Source organism: Triturus cristatus, chromosome 2_1, assembly GCF_964204655.1.
Source record: "Triturus cristatus chromosome 2_1, aTriCri1.1, whole genome shotgun sequence".
In the NCBI taxonomy this organism is placed as follows: Eukaryota; Metazoa; Chordata; class Amphibia; order Caudata; family Salamandridae; genus Triturus; species Triturus cristatus.
Window position 1 is genome coordinate 1,154,912,212 of NC_140581.1, and position 13,839 is coordinate 1,154,926,050.

The 13,839-nt window shown below is 42.4% G+C and overlaps 1 protein-coding gene across 1 annotated transcript in view; it reads left to right on the top strand.

Annotated features, from left to right (window-relative positions):
• The window catches only part of SHB (SH2 domain containing adaptor protein B), a 362,891-nt gene extending 349,970 nt beyond the window's left edge, over positions 1–12,921 (top strand). The window contains exon 6 of the mRNA XM_085636591.1: positions 7,421–12,921. Within this exon, the coding sequence (XP_085492717.1) occupies positions 7,421–7,604 (184 nt within the window). The 3' untranslated portion in view covers positions 7,605–12,921. The remainder of the gene's footprint in view (positions 1–7,420) is intronic.
• Positions 12,922–13,839: the final 918 nt, after the last annotated feature.

The window sequence follows — 13,839 nt, forward strand, 5'->3', positions numbered from 1 at the left end:
TTTAGATGCCACTGGAGTATATAAGTCACCAACTGGTGCACTGGCATCAGTTCCTTTTTTGCATACCTCATTTATGCGGGTCCAGAGCGCTTCTCTGTACTTAATCTACAAAATACCTCCGCTTTTCAACAGCGACTGTCAAATGTCTCCTCCTAAGATTTCAGGTTTAAACCCTGTTGTAGATGGCACAGGAAGACATCCTTCTCAGACCTACAAGAAATCTGCATGTCCATCAGGGACTGGCGGGTCAAGCTATTTTTGTCCAAGACCGTAAGGAACATATTGAAGCATTCCCCTTCTGCTTCGACCCAAGTCCTCGAATAAGAAACGTTGTCCCAAGTGATCTTCCCACAGATGCAGGAAAACCACGGTAGTAAGGAAATATCCTCTTCTTTCTTGAAGAAGCAGTCCTTCTCCCAGAACTTTTCAGAAAAACGAATCCAAGTTCTTTGTCATTTGCACCAAATCTAACATATGTAAAAGGGGTAGGAGTTTCTGACGCAATCATCTCACCATGCAAGTAATGTTGAATTTTTTCACCACAGCTCGGCTATCCTCTGCCTGAAGAGTGGACCCGATCTTGCGGGTTTGGCACTGAAGGAGGTCTGATCTTGATGAGACACAACTCCTCGTCTCTACAGGATCTGGACTCAGCATCTCAAAGTAGTCCGTGCCAGCCAAGGTGCTGTCCCATGCATTTGCCACCATGCACAGTGTCAACATTAGCACTGTCCGTGGAGGCAGTTTCGATACCGCCCATTAAGTCCATTGAAATCATGAGAACGGCAAAAAGAGAACGTTAAAACCGGTTTGATAACAAACCCTTGGTGCAGCCTCTTTCCTGGCCTAGAAATTTGCCAATACTGATTATGGCCGTACAGAAGATGAAAATTCAGAGGTTAGTAACGGCATCCCCTTTTGTAACATTGTCGCTGGCCTGTATCTTGATTTACACAATGCATGTGGTTTAAGTGTCTCTCCAGAATGGGAGATAACCCTGACCCATATGGCTCTCCGTCAGAGGAAGACTTTTCATTCACTAGGGTGATAGGAAAAGCCCCAAAAGCATTGGAGTTGACTTTTCGATCTACTCGCAATCTAACATTTTAATAGATATTGCAGCCCCCTTCTATAGTTTCAGAGCCTCTGTTACCTTTGATCAAAGCATTATTAGACCCTGTCTTGGTTGCTTGGGAGTCCCCTCCTTTTCCCTAGCAGTATAGAGGCAAATTGCTTGAAAGTACATGCTTGCTCTGTGTGATCTGAAGTTCTTGACATCGCACACTCCACCAGAAAGTCTGGTGGTCCAAGCCTCTGATCCAAAATTGAACCCATATATACCTCTCCGATGTCTCCTCTAGACTGAGAGTTCAAGAGACTGGACTCTATGGGATAAAAAGTTGTTGCTTCTGGCAGCCTCTTCTTCTCATGGCAAACATTGCATGCTTTCTATCTTGCTATATCCATGCCCTGAGACACGTGGAGATAATCGATCAGTTTTGAGCCAGTGACACTACCCACCACAGTAAAACTTTCATCTGATTATTCCATGTTGACAGCCCATCTAACCCGTGACCAGAAAAATATACGTTTGGGGTCTAACAAGACAAAGGACTATAATGCATTCGTTGAGACTATTCAGTAAGGCTAGCATCTATGAATTCAATGGAAAATTCCCAGAGGATATTCACCAAGGGTCCCAGAGCTGGCAAAACGGACCCTTTGGCTTCACTTCCCTGAGGTCTCCAATTCCCAAAGTAAGTGGTTCTTTCAGTCCCTTTTTGTGGGTGTGACAAAGAATGGAGTACGGCTTCCTCAACACTAGGAAAGGACCCCTCCATCACAAAATGCAACAAGCGTTGAAGTTTCGGGTTTGATGAGGCCTGGCACTGGTATTTTCTGTGGTGCTGCCTTTTGTGGTATTTCTGCCATGCAATGACTGTTGCAGCCCTTGCTTTCACATACATAGAATCCTGCTGCGTTTCTGTGTCCTTGGCCTATGGCCTGAGTGTCTGATGTCGAAAACGCTGCCAGCTTGGGGAGATTTCAGGGCAGAGGCTGCTACTGCATTCCCTGTGTTCCTGAGGTGAAAATGGAACCAAAGGCAATAATTGTACTTACTCTGTGTTTGAGTCCACAACCACCTGAGCTCAGCTAAGATCCACTGATCTTCGAAAAGAAAAACTTGATTTCATCCCGATGTGCTAAAAGATAGTATTCTCAAAGAAGACCATGGCAATATTCACTAAGATGCAGCCTTGCTGACTAGCACTTAATATGGGATTTAATGCAGCATTGCCTCAGGTACACCCATTCAGGCGAACACAAACCAGTGGCTATGTGGAACATTCAAAGGAGAAACATTTATTGAAATAAAGCTGTGCTGCTGTACAGGGATGCATTTTTCTTAAAAATGTACAGCATGTCACTTCGAAGAGCTGGAACCAGCATCTACCATAAGGTGGTTGCATACTTGTCATTACAGATTTCTCTGCCTTTAGTACATACCCAAGTACCATTTTTTTGTCCTACAGCTGACTTGATTCAAAAGTTTGATATGGGTGAGGCTGACGATTGGAGGACGGGCTTTATTGTCAAGGGCAGAATTGTAGTATTTTGATACTGCAGACACTGTTTTGCATGCCTGCTGATCCGGTAGTACTTACCTGCCAATGCAGGTATACAAATGTAGCACTAAAACGTTTTATTTACCATGTGATGGGAGGTCACACCTTTGCAGATGGGAGGTTCGAAGATTGGTAAATTGCATACCCAATCAAATTATAATTAAACAAAAAAGTTACTGGTATATAATTGGCTGCTGTTGGAATAGGAATGTCCCCGGAATAATGAACTGGCAGTTACCGTGAAACTTGCTTCTTGACTTATATTTTGTCCATGGCGTCCCGCTAATCAAGTGTGTGTGAAGAGGTGTAGATCTATCACTGATAATGCAATGTCCAAGACCTGGTTTGTGACCTCGAAAAGCATCAAGTGTGCTCTCATAGTAGACAGGGATCTACTGTATCTGTTCTGGGCTTAGCACATAAAGCGTCAGTGGAAGCATACTTTGTTTTGTAACTTTATATTTGACTAGACCTTTTTATTTATGTCATTGAGAGTATGGCCTACTTACTCTTCTAGTGTAAAGTTCAGCTGATATGTGGAACTCAAAACCTTGTGTGGACATATTGTATGTATGTAGTGTGCATGTAAAGGTATAGTATGTGTTGAAGTTAATCTGTGTGTAAAGGAGTCTGAGTACTCAAGCCACTGGGATCCATTTAGAATGTCCCTGGTTTGGCATAGCGCACAATGAATGAAGAGGACAGTTTCTCCAGACAGTGACAATGCATTACCCGCATTCCTGTGTTTGGAGGTAGGCGATTTAAACAGTGAATAGTGCAGGATGGATACAGAGTTATCTATAGAAGTTGCATGAAGACTTTGTTAGCAAGGGGCTGCAGTTTCGTTCTTCCTGAATATTATCATTGGCTTGATGGCAGATGTAAGCAACTGGGTTATTAGTTAAGGGAGTGACCAGGCACCTAAAGTAATAATCACAGTACTCCTCAGGATAAACCCTCAAAGCCACTAAATTACACTGAGGTCAACCCCCTGGTAGATGTTGCACAGAGCAGACTGGCCTAACCTAGTACATTGTGTAAAGTCTTTATGAAATATTAAGCCAGTGCTAAAGTCCAAACACAACCCAATAAAAATTCCAAACCGAATTACAAAAAACTAGTATATTCTAATAAATAAAATGGCACCAACACAACAAAAATCGAATGAGTGGAACTGGAGATTTGGATTTTTTACATTTTAAATACAAAATAGCACCAAAAAGATTTAAAGACCAACCAGGGCCAACTGGTCAAGGAAGACTAGGCCCCAAACGCCATTTGAGAATCGGTATGATGGAAAGCTGGTCGAATACAGAAACCAGGTTCAACTGCTTGGAGGTTGTACCTTGGGCCTTAGTTTAAAAAATGGAAGTCAAAAATCCTCAGTGGAGCAAGGCAGCAGTATTCGAAGAGACCTCCTCGGGGTTATGTAGCCTTTGAATGTGGTCCTGGTGAAGCCATTGATTTTGGCGGGAAAAGCTCTGAGAGGTAAACATTTGAATTTCACACCAAGAGAACTCCTGTTGCCAACCAGATACTTTAGGCGACTTCGCCCATTCAAGATTTCTACATTTGCACTTAGTCACTTTTTCAAACGAGCTCAGAAACCTTCAACGGGGAAAGCCTTTAGTCAAACAGCGCCCCATAAGGCCGGATACGTTCCTGCGAGGTGCTGCTGAACTGGATTTGCTGCTGTAGAGAAGATCAGAGTGGGTCAAAACTGAATCTCATTGCAGCAGCAACACACCTCGGTCAAATCAGCTTTGCAGATTTGTCCAAGCCCTTCGTAGGTCTTAAAGTTGAAAGAGTTTCTAAGTCTCAAGTTTTTAGGGGTGGTAGGAGAAACCCAGTCAGACACCACAGCCAAGAGCTTCAGGACCTCAGGTACAGCACTTGGGTCTCAGAACTCACCCCACCAGAGGCCAACAGCAGGATCCAGGGCACATCTAGCTGGAACTGGTTTGCTGGGCAGTCACAGGCCTCTTGTAGCATCTCTGTAACTTGAACAGGAGATCAGCCTTACGACCTTTGAGTCCACGTCTTTGCCCTGGGTACAACTGGAAGCTGGTCCATCCATTGGAACTCTTCTCAAGACATAGCCAGCAGGTGAAGTCCTCTTCTGTTCCTCTTCGTGTCCAGAAGGAGTTCTGAAGTGGGTGGGTGGATGTGTCACAAGCAAGTGGGTGGGATGACTCCTGGCTCCTCCATAACCAATGGGGTAAAAGTTCCTGGGCCAAACCCTACCCATTTTTTCAGTAGTGTATGTTTGCCTTACTGCAAACAGGAAACCAAAATACAATGTGTGATAGCATTGTCAAGATGGTGAAAGTTTTTGGCTACACTAAAAGTAGGCTCTGAGGGCTGGAAATGTGTGTGGGAAGGGTACTGTGGTAATTCTAGTCTCCTTCCACATCTAATACTAGAATCTGATTGGCGCAGGTGCTGTGCCCACAACAAACACATAGACCGATGTCGGGTTGGAGAAAATTAGGGTTCTTCAGCAACTAGACAGTGAACACACAAGTTATGTCTTGCTGTTCTGTTCTCCCACTTTGAAGAGTACCCCGGGTGTTACATGTGGCTCAACAGACCTGTCAAGCAGGATTTGACACTGCTGTGAAAATGAGGCCCACAACACCGTCCTGCATATTATGTGGAGTTCAGAGGAGTCCTTCTCTCTTCACTCAGGCCAGCCTATTATTTGCTCCTGAGAGGTATTTAATGCCTTTTTCACACCTAATCGAGGCTAATCACAGGCCGGGAGAAGCTGGAGAGCTGATGCAAAATGGTCTCCAGGAACGTTAGGTTAGGAAAATGTACATTTCCTTAATATTTATTAAACATACGCGTTCACCATTGAATTGGATGTTTAATAATTTTAAAAAAAAGTTGTTTCATTATTTAACTAGCTGGTCCCATTCCCAAGATACAGTATTAGTATTTCAACATGCACTTTTGTTTCCTACATAGGACAGTTAGGCCTGCCACAGTGAAAATTGTATTGGGCTTTGTGTACTGATTCTATCGGTTCTACTTTTAAATATCAATCACCTTAGCTTGTGGGCTACGAGGCTTTCATGGGAGGTTACTTAATATTTAAAACTGACATTTTCTTCTGTTTAAAAGGGTCATTTTGACAGGTCAGGCTTCAGGTTTAAAACTGCAGTCTGGCTACAATTTAGGCCTGTGGCCATGTTTGCACTGCTGCTATAGGTGGTGGCCATTAGGTCCTGCAGGTTACTAATGACCTTTAACCTGGGTGCTCCTTGTACGATATACTAAGGTCTTATAGGTAAGTTAAACATACCAATCAGGCAATCCAACCATGTTTAAAGGGGGAGCACAGGCACTTTGCTATTGGTTAGTAGGTGTAAAATGCACAAAGGTCTAAAGCCAGTGAAAATATACGGCCCAGCAAAAGGCAAAAAATCCAGGGTGACCAAGCAGAAAAGGTGGATTTCCTGCAGAAGAAGGGAGGGTGGGACTGCAATTTCTGTTGTTCAAGGTGAGGATGTTTCTAGGTCCGGCCTGCCCTTTTGTCTGTCCCTGGTTGCTCATGAAGGCTGATGACTGCCATGTGTAGAACATTCACACTCTAATGTAGACATGTTCTGAGTGCTTCTGCTTGGAAACAGACCCAATGCCTACCTGCTGTAAAACAAAGTCTGTGTCTTGAGAGCAGCCTGAGACGGCCACTTGAAAAGAGTACCAACCAAAACCAGTTTCTGAAGGTCGAGATAGCGTATCAACATCCACTGTCTAGAAATGTGTATAAAAGTAGGATCCAAACCAGCACTTGTCATTCAAGTTCCAAGTTCATCCTAGCCAAGAAAGGAAGTGCTCTGCAGAGTACTTGAAGGACTGCTGTCTGCCTGTCAGCCAGTCTCCCAGAAGTGAGGGGGACATCCCGTGAAGCATCAACTTTCTGCTGAAGGAGCTGAGGTTCTGCCTAGTGCCTAGACACCTGCCTACCTGTTGAGGGAGTAAAAGTCTGCATGGCCCTGTAGAAGGAGAGTTTGTTCAGGAGGAGAAGCCATGTTCACGGTTTGAGGAATGCTCATAGAAGGACTGCTTAAGTAAGCGAAGCAAACTAATTGCGCATCTGAACCTGCGGGAAGTGGAATTTCCACCTTTGCCTAATTCATGCCTCTGTTTCAGACTACTGGGGTTTAAAATAGACTAGCACAGACAGGAGAGAGCATTGGAGGGGGGAGTCATGGGGAAACCATAATCTGGAGTCTCATCCTGTATTCACTAATTGGATTGAGTGATATTTAATTCTGCTGTGTGATTGAGTACTTTATTTTGTAAAAAAACAAAAAATACACGCACTGTGTTGGACTGCTGGTGTTGAGTTCTAAGCTCTGCTCCCCCCCCCACACACACACATTAACTCCATGAGATGCCTGTGCCTGCTCACTACCCTGAGTGTCAAGTGCAGAAAGGGTTGTATTTTGCTTCCTTTGCAGAGACGTTGTAGGACCGACCCCAGGACAACAATGCTATATGACCTCAACCATCCCCATTGGTGCCCACTCTCAACCACTGCCAGTCCTGTGAGCCCCCACTTCTCAAACTTGAACTGATAGCTCCTTTAGTGATATTTTAGGTGGTTTTTTTACTACAGTTTGTAGTGTTCTTAAATTCTGCATTAACATTAAAAACTGTATACGTAAACTAGTAACAATATTTCTTTTAAGTCTGAAAAAAGATATTTATGACTGGGGAAAAGTGGTTGCATTTGTGTTTGCTACATGTTATATTTATTCCTGTACCTTTTTTTACCTTTATAGGAGCAGTCAAGGATTCATGCACATGAAATTGGCAAAAACCAAAGACAAGTATATTTTGGGTCAGAACAGCCCTCCATTTGAGAGTGTCCCCGAAGTAATCCACTTCTACACCACAAAGAAACTTCCTATAAAGGGAGCAGAACACTTGTCGTTGCTGTACCCTGTTGCTGTGCGAACCCTGTAGAAAAATGACTGACCTCAATCCTTCCTGTGGAAAGGAGCCAATGAGCAAGGATGCGGCATCACAAAGTATGGTGGAACAGAGAATTTCCAGCACCAACATTTGAAATGAGGGCATGCTGTCTTAGACCTTTGACTTGTTGAACACGTCTTTTCATATTTATCGTACTATTGCACTACTGCATTTCTTTCTCATGAGTCTGTTAAAGAGTTACAAGAGAAAGGCTGACAGGAAAGGCCATTAATTTGCTTATTTGTAATTTAAACAATAGTTCTACATCCAAAGATCTGTCTTCAAAGATGCAAAAGGAAAGGAGCAGCTCTCCAAGGACATTAATCTTTCTTTTCCCACATGACCATGAGTGACACTATTTAATGATGCAATGCTTGGATTGTATTTTTGGTGCCAATTGATGGGCGACACCTCAACGGACTAAATATAATAAAATGCTTTGGCATGTCAGCCCCTGCGCTTATTTCACCTATGCCTCCAAACTGTTATCTGCCTGCCCATTATGTGTTTGGTACAACACAGGAACTAAATTTCATCGTGGTGGGATTTCCACATCTTCACAAGTAATTCTGCAATAGTATTTTTGTTTTTGTTGATTTATTTATGGCTAGGGTATGTACATAAAATAGCAGTTTAATATATACATCTATTTTTATTCTTGTTGGTACACTGCTTCATCTGTTAAAGGTTAATTGAACATGTTTCTGCCAGATTTTGGACCTCAATGTTCGAATGCGCCATCAGTTGTCTGTTTATATTTTTGTTTGTGTACTGTGTCTTGGAACTTGGAACGGAGTTAGTGAAATGTGGTTGTTTGTTTTTGTGACTAGGATTTATATTTTTAGTTGGTGGGAGAGTAGGGGAGCCGTTCCTTAAGTTATGGCGTAATTTTTGGGCTGATAATGCTCACGCCTATATTCTTATGCCATTGTGAGGGTATTGGATTGCCAATGTGATGATTGAATATCCCAGTTAAATTTCACAGTTTTTCACCTCAGAAAAGTTTACGAATATTCCACAAATACACGCTCTCCTTTTTTCAGAGTGGAGGTTATACTATTTTGCAAAATGAAAAGCAAATGTGTCTTAGGCTCAAAGTGCAATTTCTCATTCTCACAGTAGGAAGAGTTTTCGTCCAAATACACGGTGCAAACAGCAAAGGTGTTTTATTACCATATTTCAAAACTCTCAAATTAAATTAACATCCTGTGTTACTGTAATTTTTGTCATCCTCTTGCTACTAATAATGAATCCTGCGAGAGTTGTTGTCTATTAAGCATTCACAGCCTATCATGCCTTGCCTACTGTACCATGTAGCCAAGTGTGTGCATGCCACAGTGTTTCTATGTAAATCAAACTCCAATTTAAAGAAAATTGACCCCAAGGGATCAACTTGAAAGATCAAGCGAGTATCCTGATGGGGAGGAAAGAACATGTAAAATCTTCTAGCACAGAAATCTCTGCTTGACATCAGACTTTAATTACCAGGCTGTCTGGTAGCGCGCTACCATTATTCCAATTCAGCGAGAGACACATAATGGCTGACGGGGACCCCAAGATGCTAGACGTTAGCAAAGGAGTGAGTGACATTTAAACAAGCAGTATGTAAAATGAATGAATTGGTCAATTTCAGAATTCAGAATTATTCGTATACTGCTCTCGATAAATATAATTTAAAAAAAACGTGTTTGTTAGTAACAAAAAAAAATATACGATAAAGAAATACTGTTTACTAAAATTTTCTTCTCCAGCTTTATTGTTACAGAGACTGATACCTTGAATGTAAATCACAGACTGATACCACATATTTTGGGTATGTCATTCAGAATCAGCCAATCCCTACAGGTGCCTCCATGCAGTTCCAAGGTTCTGATAGTTCCTCATAACAAGCAATTGAGCAATAGAAAGAAGTTTGCAGACATCAACAGAAATGTAACTTGCGCCAAGAGACACCCCTAGATTATCATTGGAAGTTCAAAGATGTACCCCGTTCGAACTATGCCTGAAATATCATCTTGCACATGATTGTTCCCAATGATGCTTTCATTTTTAAGTTTAAGCTTGCCTTACTCTTCAGGTTATATCCATTTGGTTACGGTAACGATCAGATTCTATTGGAAACGTTCCTTATGTGTAGGTGCTTATAAGAAGGAATGTTAAATATTTTTTTGAAGCATTTATAAAATGCAGTCCTTCTCCTCAGCGAGTATGTTTTGTGCATTAGTATGTCTTCAGCTAGATGGAGTTTCACAACCTCTTTCTCGCTCATTTACCCTGTAAACCCTTGTGCTTTGGATTGAGTAGATATCAATGAGTACATCTTTTAAGGCTCCTTTGGCAAGGTCACAAGGCCTTCTTTTACACATTCAATCATGCACCGATTCCCTTTTGATCTCAGTGCCTGTTGTTCAGCCAACCATTCAGTTGTCAATCTCAGTGCTACCTCTTCAATGTAAGTTACATTATTTTTGGTGTGTAAAATTGTTCCAGGCCTGGATAAGCCGTTGGGTGTTCTTAATGTGCATCACATTAAATCCCACACCCCCTGAAAAGGTGCAACAAGGATAGCTTATAAAAGCATCAGTTGAACGTAGACTGGCTGATCACAAACTTGAATCTAACTGAACCTGCAATGTGGCATGATAGGAATTTCAATTAACACGCCATGTTTAATTATCATTTTCAGTGGATTCAGATTTTCACTTGGTAAAAGAGGGAGTCAATTCACCAGCGAGGGTTTATAGTAGTGTACATGAAAACCTCCCTGTCTGAACACTGGAATTCAGTGCCAAGCTGGTGCATTGTCAGTGATAGTCCAGTTTGTGCATAAGGCAAGATCAATGGGAAATCCTTGCATTTATGTACATTTGCATTCATGTAAGCACTAATTATACTTTAATATTACTTCCTAGTTGCGAAGTCTGAGATTTCTGCTTTCGGGATCATCGAATAAATCATTTAATTTTTAATGTTATACTAATACACATTTTATAAATGTTTATTAATAAACATTTTTGGGGGGTAAAAATACATTGATTAAATCTGAAAAAATTAAGATCCACCGACTGATTGCTTATGTAGGCAGAGGTGTCCCCTGGTGTAATACTGGTCATAAATAGTGTTCAATCATGGCAAAGAGTTTACTGTAGGTAAAAGAAAATCTTGCTTTAGTTCTGCTTTCTCAACAGACTGTTTCAGAGCAGTTTTGAGTTATAAGCAATAATACATGTAGGCGTTTAGCAACTGCTACCTGAGGGCTTTGCATGAGACAATTCTAGGATCCGTTGCATCATGGGTAAAGCACCTTTAATACCTGCTATGTCAGGATTCCAACATCCGGTTCACTGAGGGCCCTGCCCAGACTACCAGTGGAACAACAACAAATCAGATTTCAGCTTAAAAACAGATATTTCTAAAGAAAATAATGAGCTCTGTAACAGGCTGTCGTTTTGGAGTGATTAACTTCCCAGACTAGATATAAAATGCATGACGTCTTCACAATGCTGCAGCGTTGTGGTTGGTCTGACCGCCGTGACACCGCACTCAGCCAGGAGCTGGAGGGGTGGGCATGTTCTCCACGCAGGCTGTAATGCAGCCTGTATGGAGAACAGGGAAAGTGTGCATGGCTGTTTTTGCCCGAGAGAGCTGGCCAGACAGTCATTGCGCACTTCGGAGTATTCTACCACTCCCCCCTGCAGCCCCGCCCCCTCACGCAAGCTGCTGTAGCAGGAGGATAAACTAAAATGATAATGACATTACGTTATTATCATTTTCTTTTTTCTTTTCTTTTGCTGCTAGGAGCTTCCACTGGATACTAATACACTTATCCTGTCTCTTCCAATGCCCTGCTGGACAGGAAAGTTTAGTTCCTCTGGTCCTGTATTTTCTTTCAGTTTTAACAAATATTGCACCCCTGCTCCATGCGTACTGGTCAGTAGTTAATCTACAGTGTTTCAATCCTTCAGTGCCCTGAAAGCCCTGCTGCTTAACTTCACTCTGCCTCTGAGATGCTAATCACATGAAAATTACCTGCCCTAACGTCTGAAGCGCTGCCAGATGCAATCAGCGCCTGATTGCTAGCACAACAAAACTGAAAATGTCTGTGGCACAAAATAATTACAAACGTGGAAATGGAATCCTAGTCAACAAGCGCCGTTCGCTGTGGTGTGATAAGTTTAGAAGGAAATGGACTCTGGGCATCTGCCTGCACAGAGTCCCGGTCTCCATTTAAGAGAGCCATTTTCCAAAAACTGAAAATGTGAGCAGGGACGTGGATTCTTTAAGAGGCGTCCGTCGCCTCCTTTTTGGGACATATTTGGTCTCTTAGTTTAATAACTGCACCCGGAGACCAGTGGCTTATGAAGTGACTGCGTTTTTCGGCTGTCTCCTGCCCTGGCTGTCCTCCAGGACCTTTCAGCACTGGGTGGCTCTCGGTTTATCGCTTCGCAGGGAGACGTGAAAGGAAGCTTTAATCATGGTCGCATTCGCAGTTTGAAAGGCCGCATTCTTTTTTATTGGCCGCACCCTGTTCTTCCTCTCATTGTGCTCGCTTCCTCTTTGTCAGCAGGCGGCCATGTTGTCTTGAGCGATTATCACGCGCATTCATTACGCCCTGGAAGAACTGTTCGCATTCAGATTGCTGGGCGCTCGGCTCCTCTGTCAGTGGTATACAATAAAACTAATAATTATGTTGTGCTTTATGTAAAAAGGGACACATAATCGTTTTTTAATGGCATGGACAACTCGCTCCTTGTTGAGTATTGTTGAGTATTCTAGGAACCACTTTGCTTTGTGAAATTGGCCTCGAAAACCATAGTAGCCAAATTAGGAAATGAACTGCACCACACGCCAATTTATAAGGCCATCATTTCACGCGAGGATTGAGTTTAATAAAATCTGCAGTTTTGGTACATCCACTCACCTTAAACAGGAAAAAAAGGCATCCTGGCCTTCACAAACTCGAGGGTTTTTACAACCAGTATATCCCTCACAGCCTGTATTTTCTGTTCGTGTTTTGTACAAAGGTCAGATATTGTTTGGTGTTTCTGTTCAAAGATTATGAAAGTGTATTTTTATCACTGTGGAATTCACTCTCTGTTTTTTGTTTATCAAGTAAATTAAGGTTCACTTTGGTCGGAATCCTTATTCATGTCACAGTTGCGACCACTGGTTGTGTGTGTCCTGGTTTTACAATGTAATTGTAAAGACTGTAATTTCGCCTCTTGCTGAAATATTTTTTCAGAAATTTCTGCAACATTGTGTTGGTTTTGCACTTTATTGACTTGTAAATAAATGATTACAAAAGAAATGCGAAACTTGTGGTTGCATTTTTACCTCGCTGTGTCAGCTTCCATGCCTGTATCCCAGGGCACCAGTAAGTGATGGCTTTCAGGAGCCAAAAAATTGCCTCACTAGCTTTATACTATTAATTTCCTGTCAAATCATAATTGAAAATAATGTCAATTGTCAGCAAACCACAAAAAATTATTTTTCCAAAAGATGGTGATTTGTTATTGCCATTAAACAGAATTTCTGTCAACATGATTGACTGGCTGCAACGTGAGGAGAAATGTTGTGGCTGCCATTTCAGGAGATGGAGACTTTGTCCTGTGTCCTGAAAATAAAAAAGTAAAACCAGTATAAGGGGGAGGGTAGGGGTAGCCTGACCCCCTGGACTCGTGGGTGGTCCCAGAAGGACCCCATCCGTGGCCAAATGTTTATTTATTTAAATATTGGGAATGTTGCAATCCTGTGGGGGCTCTCGTTGTATCCAGTAGGACTTCCCTGTTCTAGCGAAAATCCTGCAGTATTGGAAAACTATTTAAATAAGGGGGTGGCGTGAGTGCCTGTGGTTGGTTGGCAGGATATGGGCAGTTATTTCTGCAGCTAACCCATGGGGCACACCCCCAGAGGCTGTGCACAGTGGGGTGGCTATCCGTGGGGGTTGAATCCACGTCCTGGCTTCTGCTGCATAAAAAAGGTGAGTTCAAAGATTGCTTGCCTACATAGGGTGGCCAGCTAATTAGGAAGGTCCCATTGTGTATGTAGTGCCAGGATTGTTGTGGGTTCTGTAAAGACCGTGGATACCAGAAAGTATATTTTATCCCCTTGCTAAGTGCTTTTAATTTTCCTTCCTCCACTCATTAGTCTTTTCAAGATAGACTTTGGGTGCCTGGTTCTGAATTCAAGTCTGTCTGAATGGAGCAAGTAAACCTCTCTGTGCTCA